The 12,844-nt window shown below is 37.8% G+C and overlaps 1 protein-coding gene across 6 annotated transcripts in view; it reads right to left on the reverse strand.

Annotated features, from left to right (window-relative positions):
* The window catches only part of SORCS2 (sortilin related VPS10 domain containing receptor 2), a 536,289-nt gene that overhangs the window by 47,620 nt on the left and 475,825 nt on the right, over window positions 1-12,844 (reverse strand). For all 6 annotated transcript variants that reach the window (XM_071447415.1, XM_071447414.1, XM_071447413.1 and 3 more), the window contains exons 13-14: window positions 11,925-12,016; window positions 10,351-10,458 (exon numbers count right to left, since the gene is read on the reverse strand). In XM_071447415.1, coding sequence (XP_071303516.1) covers window positions 10,351-10,458; window positions 11,925-12,016 — 200 coding nt within the window. The remainder of the gene's footprint in view (window positions 1-10,350; window positions 10,459-11,924; window positions 12,017-12,844) is intronic.

A 12,844-nucleotide genomic window follows, 5' to 3' on the forward strand; every position in this document is an offset into this window, starting at 1 on the left:
GTACTCCTTGGGAAAAAAGAAACCCAAACCCATATGAAAGGTGGAAACCAAAATGGAAAATAACTTTCAAATATCAAATAAAAGACTTGGGTAATTCTGTGGAATTAAAACAAGAATGAAGTGTTGCTGCAAAATAAGAAAGACTAATTCTAGGTTGTATTGAGAACTCAAAAACAGAAGACATGGGGGTAATTATTTTGATAAACTTGGCACTGGTAAAGCCTCTGGAAGAATATTGTGTCTAATTTTGGATTTTATATGCATATTTACAGACCCACTAAAAATGAATTTGAAGAAGGGCAAAATGACTCATAAGCTGCTTAGAAAATGTAACCAATGAAGAATGATTGAAAGAATTGGGTTTTTCGCTGGAATAGATAAAGCTGTACAACAAAATGTTTGCAGAGTCTTGTTACAGAGTAAAGAGCTGACTTCAAAGAGACCTAGAGGAAGGGCAAGAAAGACCAAGGACAAGGATCAATTTAAAAGATACTGCCACATTATTCTCTAATTCCTGCTCCTCAGTACTGGTGAGTTTACATGTGAAGTGCTGGGTCCAGTTCTGGGCTCCCCAGTACAAGAGAGAGATGGAATGACTGGAGGGAGTCCAACAAAAGGCTGTGAAGGGATGAAGGGGCTGGAGCAGCTCTTGTGAAAGGAGAGGTTGAGAGAAGTGGGACTGTTCAGCCCAAAGAAGAGAAGGCTCAGGGGAAAATGTCAAAAACTCTCTATAAACATCTGGAGGGAAGGCACAAAGAAGATTCTTTGCTAGGATTGGAGCCAGGTCTTCAGTGGTGCCCACTGACAGGACCAGTGGCAACAGATTCCAAATGAAATACAGGAAGTCTTCTCTGAACATCAGGAATCAACATTTCTGCTGTGAGGGTGCACTGTGTTCAGGGGCCCAGAGAGGCTGTGAGTCTCCACCCCTGGAGACATTCAAAAGCCATCTGGGAACAGCCCTGTGTGAGTGGCTCTGGGTGGGTGTGTGTGAGCAAAGGGGTTGGACCAGATCATCCCCGGAGGTCACTTCCGACCTCAGTGATTTTATGATTCTAGAATTCTGTTGAAGTTATCATTCAAGATGTTGAAGTTGTTCATTCTGCCCCACTAGAGTGGGAAATTAGAAAATATCAGGATTATAGATAGAAGGTAGATAAATATTGTTCAGTTCCACACCCTATAACGATAGAAAAACTATAGAAATTACTCTGGAAATTATGCAAAACCTACTGGGATAATATGGCAGCTATGTACAAACCATGTGTGCAAACAGCAAAGTCACTGTTTCAGGGGGTGAACTGTAACATTCTCTTCTGTGGATTTTTAGCAGAAGACTGAAATAACATTTCTGCACGTTGGTCCAGGCTCTTGGGGAAAAAAAAAAAAAGGAACCCAACAAAAAAACCCCAAAAACTCATTTCCATTATGGCTGTTCTGATTCTACAAACTGAAGATGACGTTCTCACAGAGCACAGTAATGACACCAAACATTCTCTGGCTTAAATAAAATCCCAAAGATTTAAGAAAGTGTCCCAGTACAGTCACAAACTCCATTAAAAATCCAGACACACAGCTTTGTAATTCCTAGGGTAAATTTTCCAAGGAATGAAGCATTTTACACACATCCACTTTAGCAAACTGTTTGAAAAAAAGTCTTAATGATTATTAATGCTGTTGCTGCAGTAGCATGTGTTGCACACACCTCACATGAGCACATTTAAATGTGCTGCTAAAGATAACTAGAATAAAAAAGAAGTATTTTTCAAGGTAACTAAGGAAGTATTAAGTAGGATTCAATGGATTAGACAAAAATATGAGCTACAATAAAGCAATACATAACAGCAATCACAATATAATTGCTCAGGTGCAAAATATATAATATATATGATGAATAAAATCATATGAATGAAAAAAACTGAAATGGTGCAGCAAGTGTAACTGATGACTAGAAGTTATATATCAAGATGATAGCAATTCATAAGCTACTAAAACCTTCCTCTTGATTAACTATATTTCATTAGAAAGCCATCAAATCAATTCTGTTGAAACCATAAAAGATGATGCTGTGATAAATAATTTTTGGAAGAAATTCCAATTACCTTGGAAATTAATTTACTTTTATTTGCAAGATTTAGGATCCATAATTTTAACTTCAGTGTTTCAGTTGCCATAACAACTTTGTACATTTGTTCCTAGTTCATTTATGAGCACATAATTTTTTAATTTGATTGCATCATTTGATAGATAAGACAGTTTAATGCAGTTTTTAAGCTAACTCATTTAAACTATTTGTTGGAGGATTGCTGGTTATTTCTGTTCCTGATAAAGCTCATAATCAGGCAGAGTTAATTTAACAGAAATTATATGCAATGATAATCTTTTCCAGTAAATTCTGTTCAATAGACGAGACCTATTCAATAGAGACTCCTTGCTCAGGTGAGCAGCAGTAGCTGTGTCATCTCCTGTCCCTGTGTTTTGCTTTACTCATGAATACCTGAGAACACTCAAAGACCTCAGAGTGGTGGGAGTGATCCTGCAGGATTTTCCCACCAAGGTCACAAAGGTCACGTGGGGAATTTATTCAGATGTTTAATGTAGCAACTAAAACTGTGCAAGTTTTGCAGTTGTACTGAGGACTAGTGATGACAATTGTGTGATGCACAGTCCCTTTGTTTGAAATCAGAAGCCTCTTTCATTCTAGACTCACTGCTTTAATCTCCAAGTGCTGCACTGGCTTTTGCTCTCCTCTGTATGAGTTTGCCATCAGCTGTGATGTTCAGAACAGGACACTGCAGCAGAGTGTCTGCACAGTAATGAGCTGCCCTGTTGGCATACTCTGCTAAATTCATATGCCACTTGGGGGTGGCCTCTAGTTTTTTTGAAAGAGACTTCAAAAGTATGGAGCTACTGACAGTAAAACCTAGGATTTGAATCAGGGTCAGTTGAGGGCCCACATACAGGTGAGATGGGCATCTCAAGGGCTCTCTCTTGGATAATATGTCGAAATTCCTTTGGAGAGCACCTAAGCAAACTGTCCAAGCATGTACCCAAAATTCTTTACAGATCCAAACCTCACTAGCTAACAGTGAGTATATGATCAAGGTGGGAAAGGAAACCACACTATGAGAGATGCTAGTTAATTCTTTTAACAATTCTTTCTGTCTCCTTTTAAATGGAAGCAGTCACAGGGCTTCATCAAAAAATTATATTTATACCTTGTTCCGAATTGAAGGTCTCCTTTCCAGCAGTAAATCATATGAGAAGGAAATAGAATGGTCAGTGAACTTATTGTTTTGTACATTTTTTAACTCTCATGTTTTGTATATTTTTTAACTCTCAGACCTCTCTGCTAATTTTGATAAGACTATTGCAATTTCAGATTAAATATTCAATCTACCTTACAGTTCACTAGATATCAAAGACCATTTACATTAAAAAACCAGCATCTTTCTCAGTTATCTTCTACATAAAAGGATTAGTTAGAAGTCTTGTCAATTTATGGTGACTTCAAAGAGCTGAGTCCTTTGCTTCACGTAGACCTTTACTATGAATGATGAAAATATCCTTGAAAAAGCAAATAAATGTGACAATCTTCTTTTTGTTCTGCCTGTTGTGGTTCATATTATTAAAGTGTCTTTGAACATACGCTGAGACATGCCAAAATCTGTGTAGAAATTACCTAGCTGAGGAGCAATTCGATGAGATGGTGGCAGGGAAGGATGTACTTTAGTGTAGTCACTGCCAACAGGCAGTGCTCTTGTTAACTCACAGGAATAATATTATTATTGAAAGATTTTCCAAGGGGATTTGGGTTGGCAGAGATAGCCATGAATATGTCCTACAGTGACATTTAAAGCCTACTATTTTCAAAGGAGAAAATGACAAGTGACTCTTTACTAGATGAGCTTTCCTTCCAACAGTTGTCTTTGCTTCCATTACATTGTTGTAAAATCAACAAAAACCCAGATAAGTCAGAGGGTTCCTTCTGGTAAAATGGGTGAAAGTAATGTGAGATTCAAGCTGCAGTCTGTTACACATCAAGATTATAATTCAGCATATTTTTCTAATTCTCCAAAAGAACATAACAGAGGTCACATTTCAGTGGCCTTCCTAAATTGCAACTAGAGAAATGATGAATGCTTCCATGTGCAAAAGTAGACACCTGCCTACATAAAGCAACTGCACATAAAAAGTGCTTGTGTATACAGGAGATCATGTTCAAATATGCTGAGACATTTATGATTTAAATGCCTTAAACTACAAACACATGCATATACTTAATACACTAAAGAGAAGAGTAGGGTTTCTGGGTTGGGCTGGTTTTTTTGGGTTTTGGTTGGGTGTTTTTTTTTTGGCTGCCAAAGTGAAAAATGAAGGGAGGAAACAATTTACTTGAAATTGAACCAAAATATGTTTTTTCATTGTTTCCTGTTCCCATAAGCTAATAATTGCCATTCATTCTTTAATGCCAAAACATCTTGGTTTTAGCTCTTTTGGGGAAAAAGAACGGAAATGAATGCTTAGGTTCTGAGAAGTGCTGGGGAGAAGCAGAATGAGGGTGTTTCCACTTCATCCAGGATTTCAGTGTCTCCATGATATTTGTGAATTACATCCAACATTTTTTCCCATCTATTTGATAAATTCCTATCCAAGAACAACCTTTTAACACGTAGGCTGTTTGGAAAACATTGCAGATTTAGTGCCTAGCCTAATGTCTTATGCAGAAGTAAATACAAAGTGGACAGTGAACAAAATTGTTTAAAGAGAAACATATGACACTGTAGAGGATAGCTTTTACATAATTCAACTCTCTGTTTTCATCTTACTTAAAGATCAAATTAATCTGGGATACTTGTAAAATTTTAAAATTCTTTAGCTAATACTCTCTTTCCTACTCATATATTTAAAAAGCAAGTCTCATCACAATTAGAAATTCTTAATTCAGACTTCACCTAGCAGAGCTAGAGTTACTAGACTACAGTCATCTAAATTGTGGTTTCTTCATTTTGAGAGTAAAATATAGTTCAAGGCCCCAACCAAAAGCAAATAAAGTGTTAAGAAAATTTAGTTGTTGTCTAAGTTTGTAATGGTTATTTATTTGAAATAGAAACCAAAAGGGAAGCATAGTTAGAGGATCAAAGCTTCAGGCACTCTCTCCGTGAAAAGGGCTTAAAATTACACAAAGCCTATTCTGAATGAAAAAGTCACATCACAATTTTCTGTCCTCTCCTCCTGTAAACAGTGATAAGGCAATAAATGGATTCTAACAGAACATGGATTCCTAACTTTTCAGTTCCTCTTACTCAAATATATTAACAGATCTGTCCTAAAAATGTATTAAATATGGGCTTTAAAGTGACACTGAAAGCATCCTGTTCCTGTGCTTCTGACTACAATATGAAACTGTAAGGAAAGAAATTTAAAGAACAAACTTTACTTTAAAGAATAAACTTCTTTTGAGCAGAGTGAGACTGGGGCAGTACAATGTCTTGGCTCCAAGGTCACAAGATAGTGGTGACACTGCAATGCTTTGACTTGCTCTGCTAACATCTTTGTCCACAGAGATGACAGCAAAAGCATTAGGCTTGCTGCTAAACAGAGATCTGTACATCTGCATTAGCTGATGTCTAGATTGCATTGGAATAGAAGAAGCAGTTTGCTTTTCCAATGCTTTTTTCACCACATTTCCTCTGTTTAATCTCAGATATGTTCCTTCTCATGAAGAGAGCAGGACAACCATTTCATAACTGAACAATGATTCTCATTCAAGACATTAACTAGCTGAAAAGAAAACCCAGAATTTGCCTTCAGAAACCAGCTATTCTCCACCATAATGAGGCTTTATCTACCTTTTATCTACCTTTTATAAGTGTTGCAGTATGAGGAAGTCAGTAGAGAAGAATTCAAAACACAGAGAAGTATCTTCACCTAGTAAGGTACTCAGAGGACAGGAAAAGGAATGTCCTGCCATGTGTGATAAAAAGCTCCAAAAAGTACATGCAATGCTGACTGCTATTGATGTTGTTAAATGTGAGGTTGACATTCCTAGCAGAATCAACAGTTACAAAAATCCAGACAGCTCTACCGAATATCTAACACTTATTAATATTCATCTGGTTTAGAGTAAGTTAAAATTAAACTATCTTCCTGTTTCCATGATCACCCAGGAACCCCAAGGAACACAATGGGCATTCAAGACAGCAAAATATGTAGGCAGGAGTTCAGAGATGCCATAAAGTTCCTAGCAGCATCCAAAGTTGTTATTCTATGAGACAATACAAAAAAAATAGCCCTCTGGAAAAATACAATTACCCACAAGGAAGATTTTTATTCTACCTGACATAAAGAAAAGCAGTTCTTTTATGTAACCTCTTATTGGCCTTTTAAAAGGGGCTATGGTCTGTGGTACCATATGTTATTGTGCCTACTGGGTTTACACTGCAATCTAAATAACCTGGTTTGGGAAACACTCCCAGAAGCTGAGATGTGATTTAGAAGCATTTCAAACAGGTTTGAAACTTTCATTACATTAACTATTTCCTCTGGAGAGGAACATCAATATTTCAGACACTCAAAAATTCTTCCTTTTGCACTGACTTAGGACATTACTCAATCCATTATTAGCAAGTAATTTTTCCCAACTATAAAATATTGTTCAGTATTGTTCAACAGAGTTGCAGTAACTTTGATTGTTACAAATTTAGAACAAAATAAAACCTACTAGTCCATGCACTATTTTGATGAAAATACACTAGTTGAGAAAATTTCTTAGCAAACCTTACTTATTCATTTAGCAATAAATACTGAATTTGAGCTCCTCATTTAGAATTTGATTTTTACACAGATCAAGTTTCCTAAAATGTATGAATACTTAATTGCTTATCTTTCCTAAACTCATAACCAGGTCTCTTTAGAAATGGAAATCTAGACAGATTGAAAACAGAATGAGTTTCCTAAAGTTTTGAATATTTTACCACTAAAACTCCTAAAAATCGTAACTAGGTTTTTTGCAGAGCACAATGGAATAAAATATATTTTCCTTAGCATTTGTATGTACATACCTAGAATACTGCAGGGGATTTTGATGAATGATTTAGATTAATGTTGACTGACAGATGACAAATGAGTTTTAGGAAAACTTTTGACAAGTCAACATTTGGCTTTCCTCTCTGTTTTGGAGAAAACACAAAACTTTCTGAAATGAAGACTTGAGGCAACCAGGTTCACATTTTCCTTTTTCTTCAGTAAAGCTTACTAAACCACTTCACATTGGAATGAAAAACAATCATGAGTGACATTCCTTAGGGGTCAGTATTGGGACTAGTGCTGTTTAACACCTTTGCTGGAACATGGACAGTGGGATCAAGTCCTCCTGTAGAAAATCTGCCACTGACAGCAAACTGTGTGGTGCAGTCAACACTCTGGAGTGAAGGGACCATCCAGAGGGACCTTGAAGGCTTGAGAGGTGGGGTTGTGTGAACCTTGTAAAGTTCAACAAGGCCCTGCACCAGGTTTGGGTCAATACCAAGCACAAATACAGGCTGGTGGAAGAATGAATTAAAAACAGCCCTGATGAGAAGAAGTGGGGGGTGTTGGTTAACAAGAAGTTCAACATGAGCCATCAGTGTGTGCTCACAGCCCAGAAAGCCAATTTTATCCTGCAATGCATCCAAAGCACTGCAGACCACAAGGCAAGAGAGAGGATTCTGCCACCCTGTCCACTCTCTTGAGACCCCACCCATAGTGCTGCACCCAGCTCTGGGGTCCCCCCAGAGAAGAACACAAGAAGGATGTGGAGGCATTGGACCATGTCCAGAGAAGCTGTGGATACTCCATCCCTGGAAATGTTCAAGGCCAGGCAGGATGGGGCTTTGAGCAAGTTATTCTAGTAGGTGCCCTGCCCATGAGAGGAGGAGTGGAACTAAATAGTCTCAAAGTTCCCTTCCAGCCCAAACCATTCTGGGATTTTATGATTCTGGATAAATTAGGACAGAACTGAAATTCAAATTCAAGCCACTTACAAGTCCAGTAAATATCCCAGACACCATGCTGGAGAATGAGAAGTCTCTTACACACAGATTGACTTCAGTGGGTCTAGGATTTTACCTTAACAGTCAATTTCAGGACTTCTAAAATTTCTTTGACTCTTTTGGGAGTTTATTCTAGAAGCTTTAGATGAAATACTGTCTATTCCTTAATTTTGCTGCACACTGCACATTTTTTCAGTTATTACCTTCCCACTTCAGAATTGTGCTATCTCTACTAATTTATGCAGATTTTGACTCTTTATTCAAAGTCTTTATTCAAGCACATTCCATACCAAAGGAAGAGAATCAAATTCCTGTACTAGGAAAATATATCAAACTAGGTCCTTGGCAATGGATTTGGGGATTCCTCAATTAATTTATTTCCATTACCACTTACAAGGTCATCTTACCATATTCTACTAGGAAGAAAATTCTTTCAAACAAAATGAAAAGATAGACTAGTTGATTTCCGGGTTTTTTTCCAGGGAATGTGCATTTCTCAAAAGCAACAAATCACTGTAGATTAAGTCAAGCACAATAATTTAGTACAAGAATAGGTTTTCAGGAAAAATGGACTAAGCCAGACAGAACGACAAAAGGTCTTGACATAAAGTCAGACAGAGCACCACTGGGCTGACAACATCACCCTGAAGGTGACACAGTCAAAAGCAGTGGGAGAGATGAGGAAGTTTATACAATGGCAACAATGAAACACATACTGCAGGTTTATTCCTCTCTTTTTCTTTAGAATCTGGTAGGAAATTTGCATGTATCTTCAGGGCCAGTCTGTGCTATTAAATGTTTGATGCCCTCCATGCTCAGTAAAACTAGTTTAAAAGTAAGATCCGACAAGCCTGGCATGACACACTAGAGTCAGACTCTTGCTGTGCCTCTAGAAATACACAAGTCACATGATGCTTTTATTGTCAGATTGGGCTCATGTACCATTCCTAGCTGCAGCTCCATGTACTTTAGATAGATGATTTTAGACAGGCATCATGTTTTACAAGAGCTCTTTAGCCCATTCAGCCAGATATTTAAGCACATCTTCACAGAATCACTGTTTTTAATGATACTTAATAAGGAAAGAACCCCAAGCCCAGAGCATACAGTCACCACACATCACTTTATGTGCCAGTAAGTACAGTTTGGGATAAGCTTTTGATCTGTCTACTTTTACTGAAATCAATGGAAATCCCTCATTCAGAGGCATAAGTGTCTCCATGTGGCATATATTATATCATAAATAAACCTGTATTTGAGAGAAGAGAGAGATGATGGGATAATACTGTTCTTCTCAGGTTATAGATGCATAATGGAGGATAAATGGGGCAGTGAAGAAAGAGAGAAAAAACCAACAGCCCAAACCCCACGTCTGCACAGTGCTATGGACTTGGCACAGCCCTTGGAAGTACATTGGGTAGGATTTCTGCTTTGCTGAGAGTCCTTTATACACTGGGCTATTAATTTATTTTTCCCTGGGGAAAATGCCACTGGTACATTTGTAAGTCCTGGGAGACAAAGCTTGCCATGAGCACGCTGAGCTCCATATAAAGAATCACACAAACTGTTGCAACAGGAGCACACAGAACAACCTGCGTGCATTGCCCTCAGTGCACTCCCCTCTCTGGCTGCAGGCAGCATGTGCCTTTCTCCCCTACTGGACAGGTGTGTTTTACTCTCAGACAGTTCTAAAACACTAGCATTTATCCTAGAGATGGAGCAAAATGTGCAGCTCAGATCCAGATGTCCCAGATCCTTTGGTAAAAGACAGATAAACAGGATAAACAATTCTGAGTTGCAGAATTCGGTTATTTTTAACTCTATTCACAGCATCTGCCTCTGTCACTGCACAGAATGAAAACAAATATTTGATAGCACAGTGCTTGGTTACATCAAGTACTGCAGTGCTATTTACTAAGACAATACTACAGTTATTTACACAGTGAAGACATAGATGTTTTACATTTTTGATCTGACTAAAAATCTGTAGAAAACATAAAAAAGCCAAGAGGAAATAGTTATTTTTTCCCCTGCATCTTTCAGATTTGTAAAGCAGACCTATTATTCCACTCTCCCCAGTGGTAACTTTGCAAGATGTAATTTCAACATAATCTTTAAAATCTGAAATACTGCAGTCAGATGATTTCAAAGACAGGTTACATACCAGGGAGGTTCAGACATCACTGTAAGTGTCTATTTGACTGTGAGAAGCAAAAGCCACTGACTCAAGGACCATCTCAAACATGCACAGCTGAAAATCTATGCAAATGCATACACAGAGAGAGCCCTGAAAACAGAGGTGAAACCAAAACCTTACGTCATGACCAGTGTCTCATCTCCAGGTTCACTAAGTAGTCCATCTACAAAGACAGAAGTGCTGGTAAAATTATGTGTGCTCCAGGTCTGGCCTTCATCTATGCTGAACCTGGAAAAAAGCAGAAAAAGCTTTCATTTACAACTATTGGTAAACAAAGCAGAATGTACTTTAAAAATCCCCTCACTACTAAAGCTTAGGATTTTCAATCACAAAATAGAGTGTGCCTAGACAGTGCATGATATTAATGTGATCTTCTCCAGGGATTGGAGAAGATCCAGGGATTCACATTTTTATGAGAGGGTGTAATAAATTTTCCACAAAAATAAATTTCCTCAGGTCAATTAAAAACTGAGCTCTGTCAACAAATTATCTTGCTACCTTGAAGATTCAAAAGCTAATTAATTCACATTTCAATCTTTCTATGAGCTAAAGGCCTGTTAAGCAGAGGCCAGTGAAACATGAGAGGCCAAGTGCTAAAACATGTGAGGTGCACTAACTGCAGGCACCAGTATGAAGGTGGCCCTTCATGGCTGCTACCATCCACTTAAAGATTTGTAAAAGATACTGATGAATCAGCAAAACATATTTCAAATGTGCACCCCAAAACTTATAAGTCAAAGTCTCTTTTTTTCTGTACGTTTCCTTCAGGTCTTTTGGTCAGTGGGTTAATGATGGCTTTCAGTCCAGATAACCAGGTACAGAGCCTAGTTCCTATTCATGTATATAACACAGTTCTGCAAAAATGAGCCAATTCACAAGTGATAAAGATGTGGTTTTATGTCTTTTAATGTCTTTTTTAAAGATGTATTTTTATGCTGAAGATTATAGTTCTGTGTGCCATTACACAAGGTTACCATGTTTTGCTGCACTATCTATGCAGTCTAAAACTTGATATTCTATACCAAACTGCTTTGCACAAACCTTTGCTGCCAAACAGGCTGAGAAGGCCATTTGCTGCACTGTCACCTATGAGAAGATCTATGCACACTGCAGTTACTTTGTGCATGAATATCTCAGATGAGCTGTGATTCTGGCACACTAAACTACACAGCACATAAGCGCAAATAAGTCCTTCACCTGTTGGCTCTCAAGCTCTACAATAAATTGCTCTTGCCAGAGAAACCCAGGGTTATTCTCCAATTTCCCTATGGCCCTTGGAGGGGACAGAGACTTTACAGTATCAATGAACTCTCCTGATTTCACACCTAAGCCATGCATGCAGCACAGGCTGAGCATCACTGACACGCACTGCTGGTGCCAGGCAGCAGCAGATAAACAATTATGCTGAACATGGCTACTGTAGAGTTCCAGAAGAGTCATTTAAGCAAAAATTGCCTACACGGATGCAAGAAATTTTATTATGATTAATGCATGATGCCATGGTATTTTCAGCATCATGACATCATCTTAAAGTAAACATCCAACAGCATTTTTGTTGACTCAATGAATGTTAAATTAAGTTGATTCCACCTGTGCTTCATACATGATCACAATGAAATGCTTATCTTAAACTCTGAAATTTGCCTGAGGTCTTGAGTACACAACAGCTCTACTCTAATAGACTGTAGAATTACTTGAGTATTTTCAGAGGAATAGAGGTGTCTTTGATAGCCACAATAACTCCACCATGGTCCAAGTACAAGATGTGGTGCTCTTCTTCAAAGACCTACAAGTCAGACAAAGAAAGGCCAGCTAAGCAAATGTACAAAACAGCTGAAATAAAATGAACACGCAAACAAGAATTAAGAGACTTATGTTTTATAATGTCCACACTTCAAACTGAAAAGAACATAAAAGTCGTGTTAAGTCTTATATTTCTCCCAGCTGTAAAAGAAAAGAAAATTAAGTAGGTGAATCAGAAAATGTTCAGGTTCAAATCATAGTCAGATTAAACTGCCTAAAGTGATTTTAGCCCAAGCTTATATTTCTCATAGCGTGCATTCTGCATTCCTTCCTGTTATATATCAGCAAGTGACCCATCACCTTACTTTGGTGTTTGCCATATTCTGTGTATCATGCAGAATAAAATGCTTTGCAGTCTAATTCTAAGAAAAAAAGGAAAAGTACTGCTGTCTGTGACTTTCTCACATATTCCCCAGAACCTACACAACGTGAAATAATTGGTGCAAGATGTTTTCTGCATTTCCAATGTCAGTGAGTTTAAGTTCAAATATTATGTGATGTCCCACGGAGACCACTGTGAGTTTGGAACCAAGATACATGTAATATTGATTTAATGGTATAAAGGATTAAAAACTTCATAAATTATTTTAATTCCTTTTCTAGAGGTGACTAGCAGTACTAAAATAAAAGCACAGGTAGATACCTTTCCTGTTTTACATCTAAAATCTGTTTTAAGACAGGATTTGCTTTTGTAATTAACCTCTGTAGTTCATTAAACACAAAACCAAGTGATACATGGGAATTATACACACTTAGCCTTTATAGACAAACATGCAGTCTCCCGTATGCTTTGACAAAGCAAAGGTGAAAA

This window comes from Agelaius tricolor, unplaced genomic scaffold (assembly GCF_023055355.1).
Source record: "Agelaius tricolor isolate 1412-34295 unplaced genomic scaffold, bAgeTri1.0.p SCAF_24, whole genome shotgun sequence".
NCBI lineage: Eukaryota > Metazoa > Chordata > Aves > Passeriformes > Icteridae > Agelaius > Agelaius tricolor.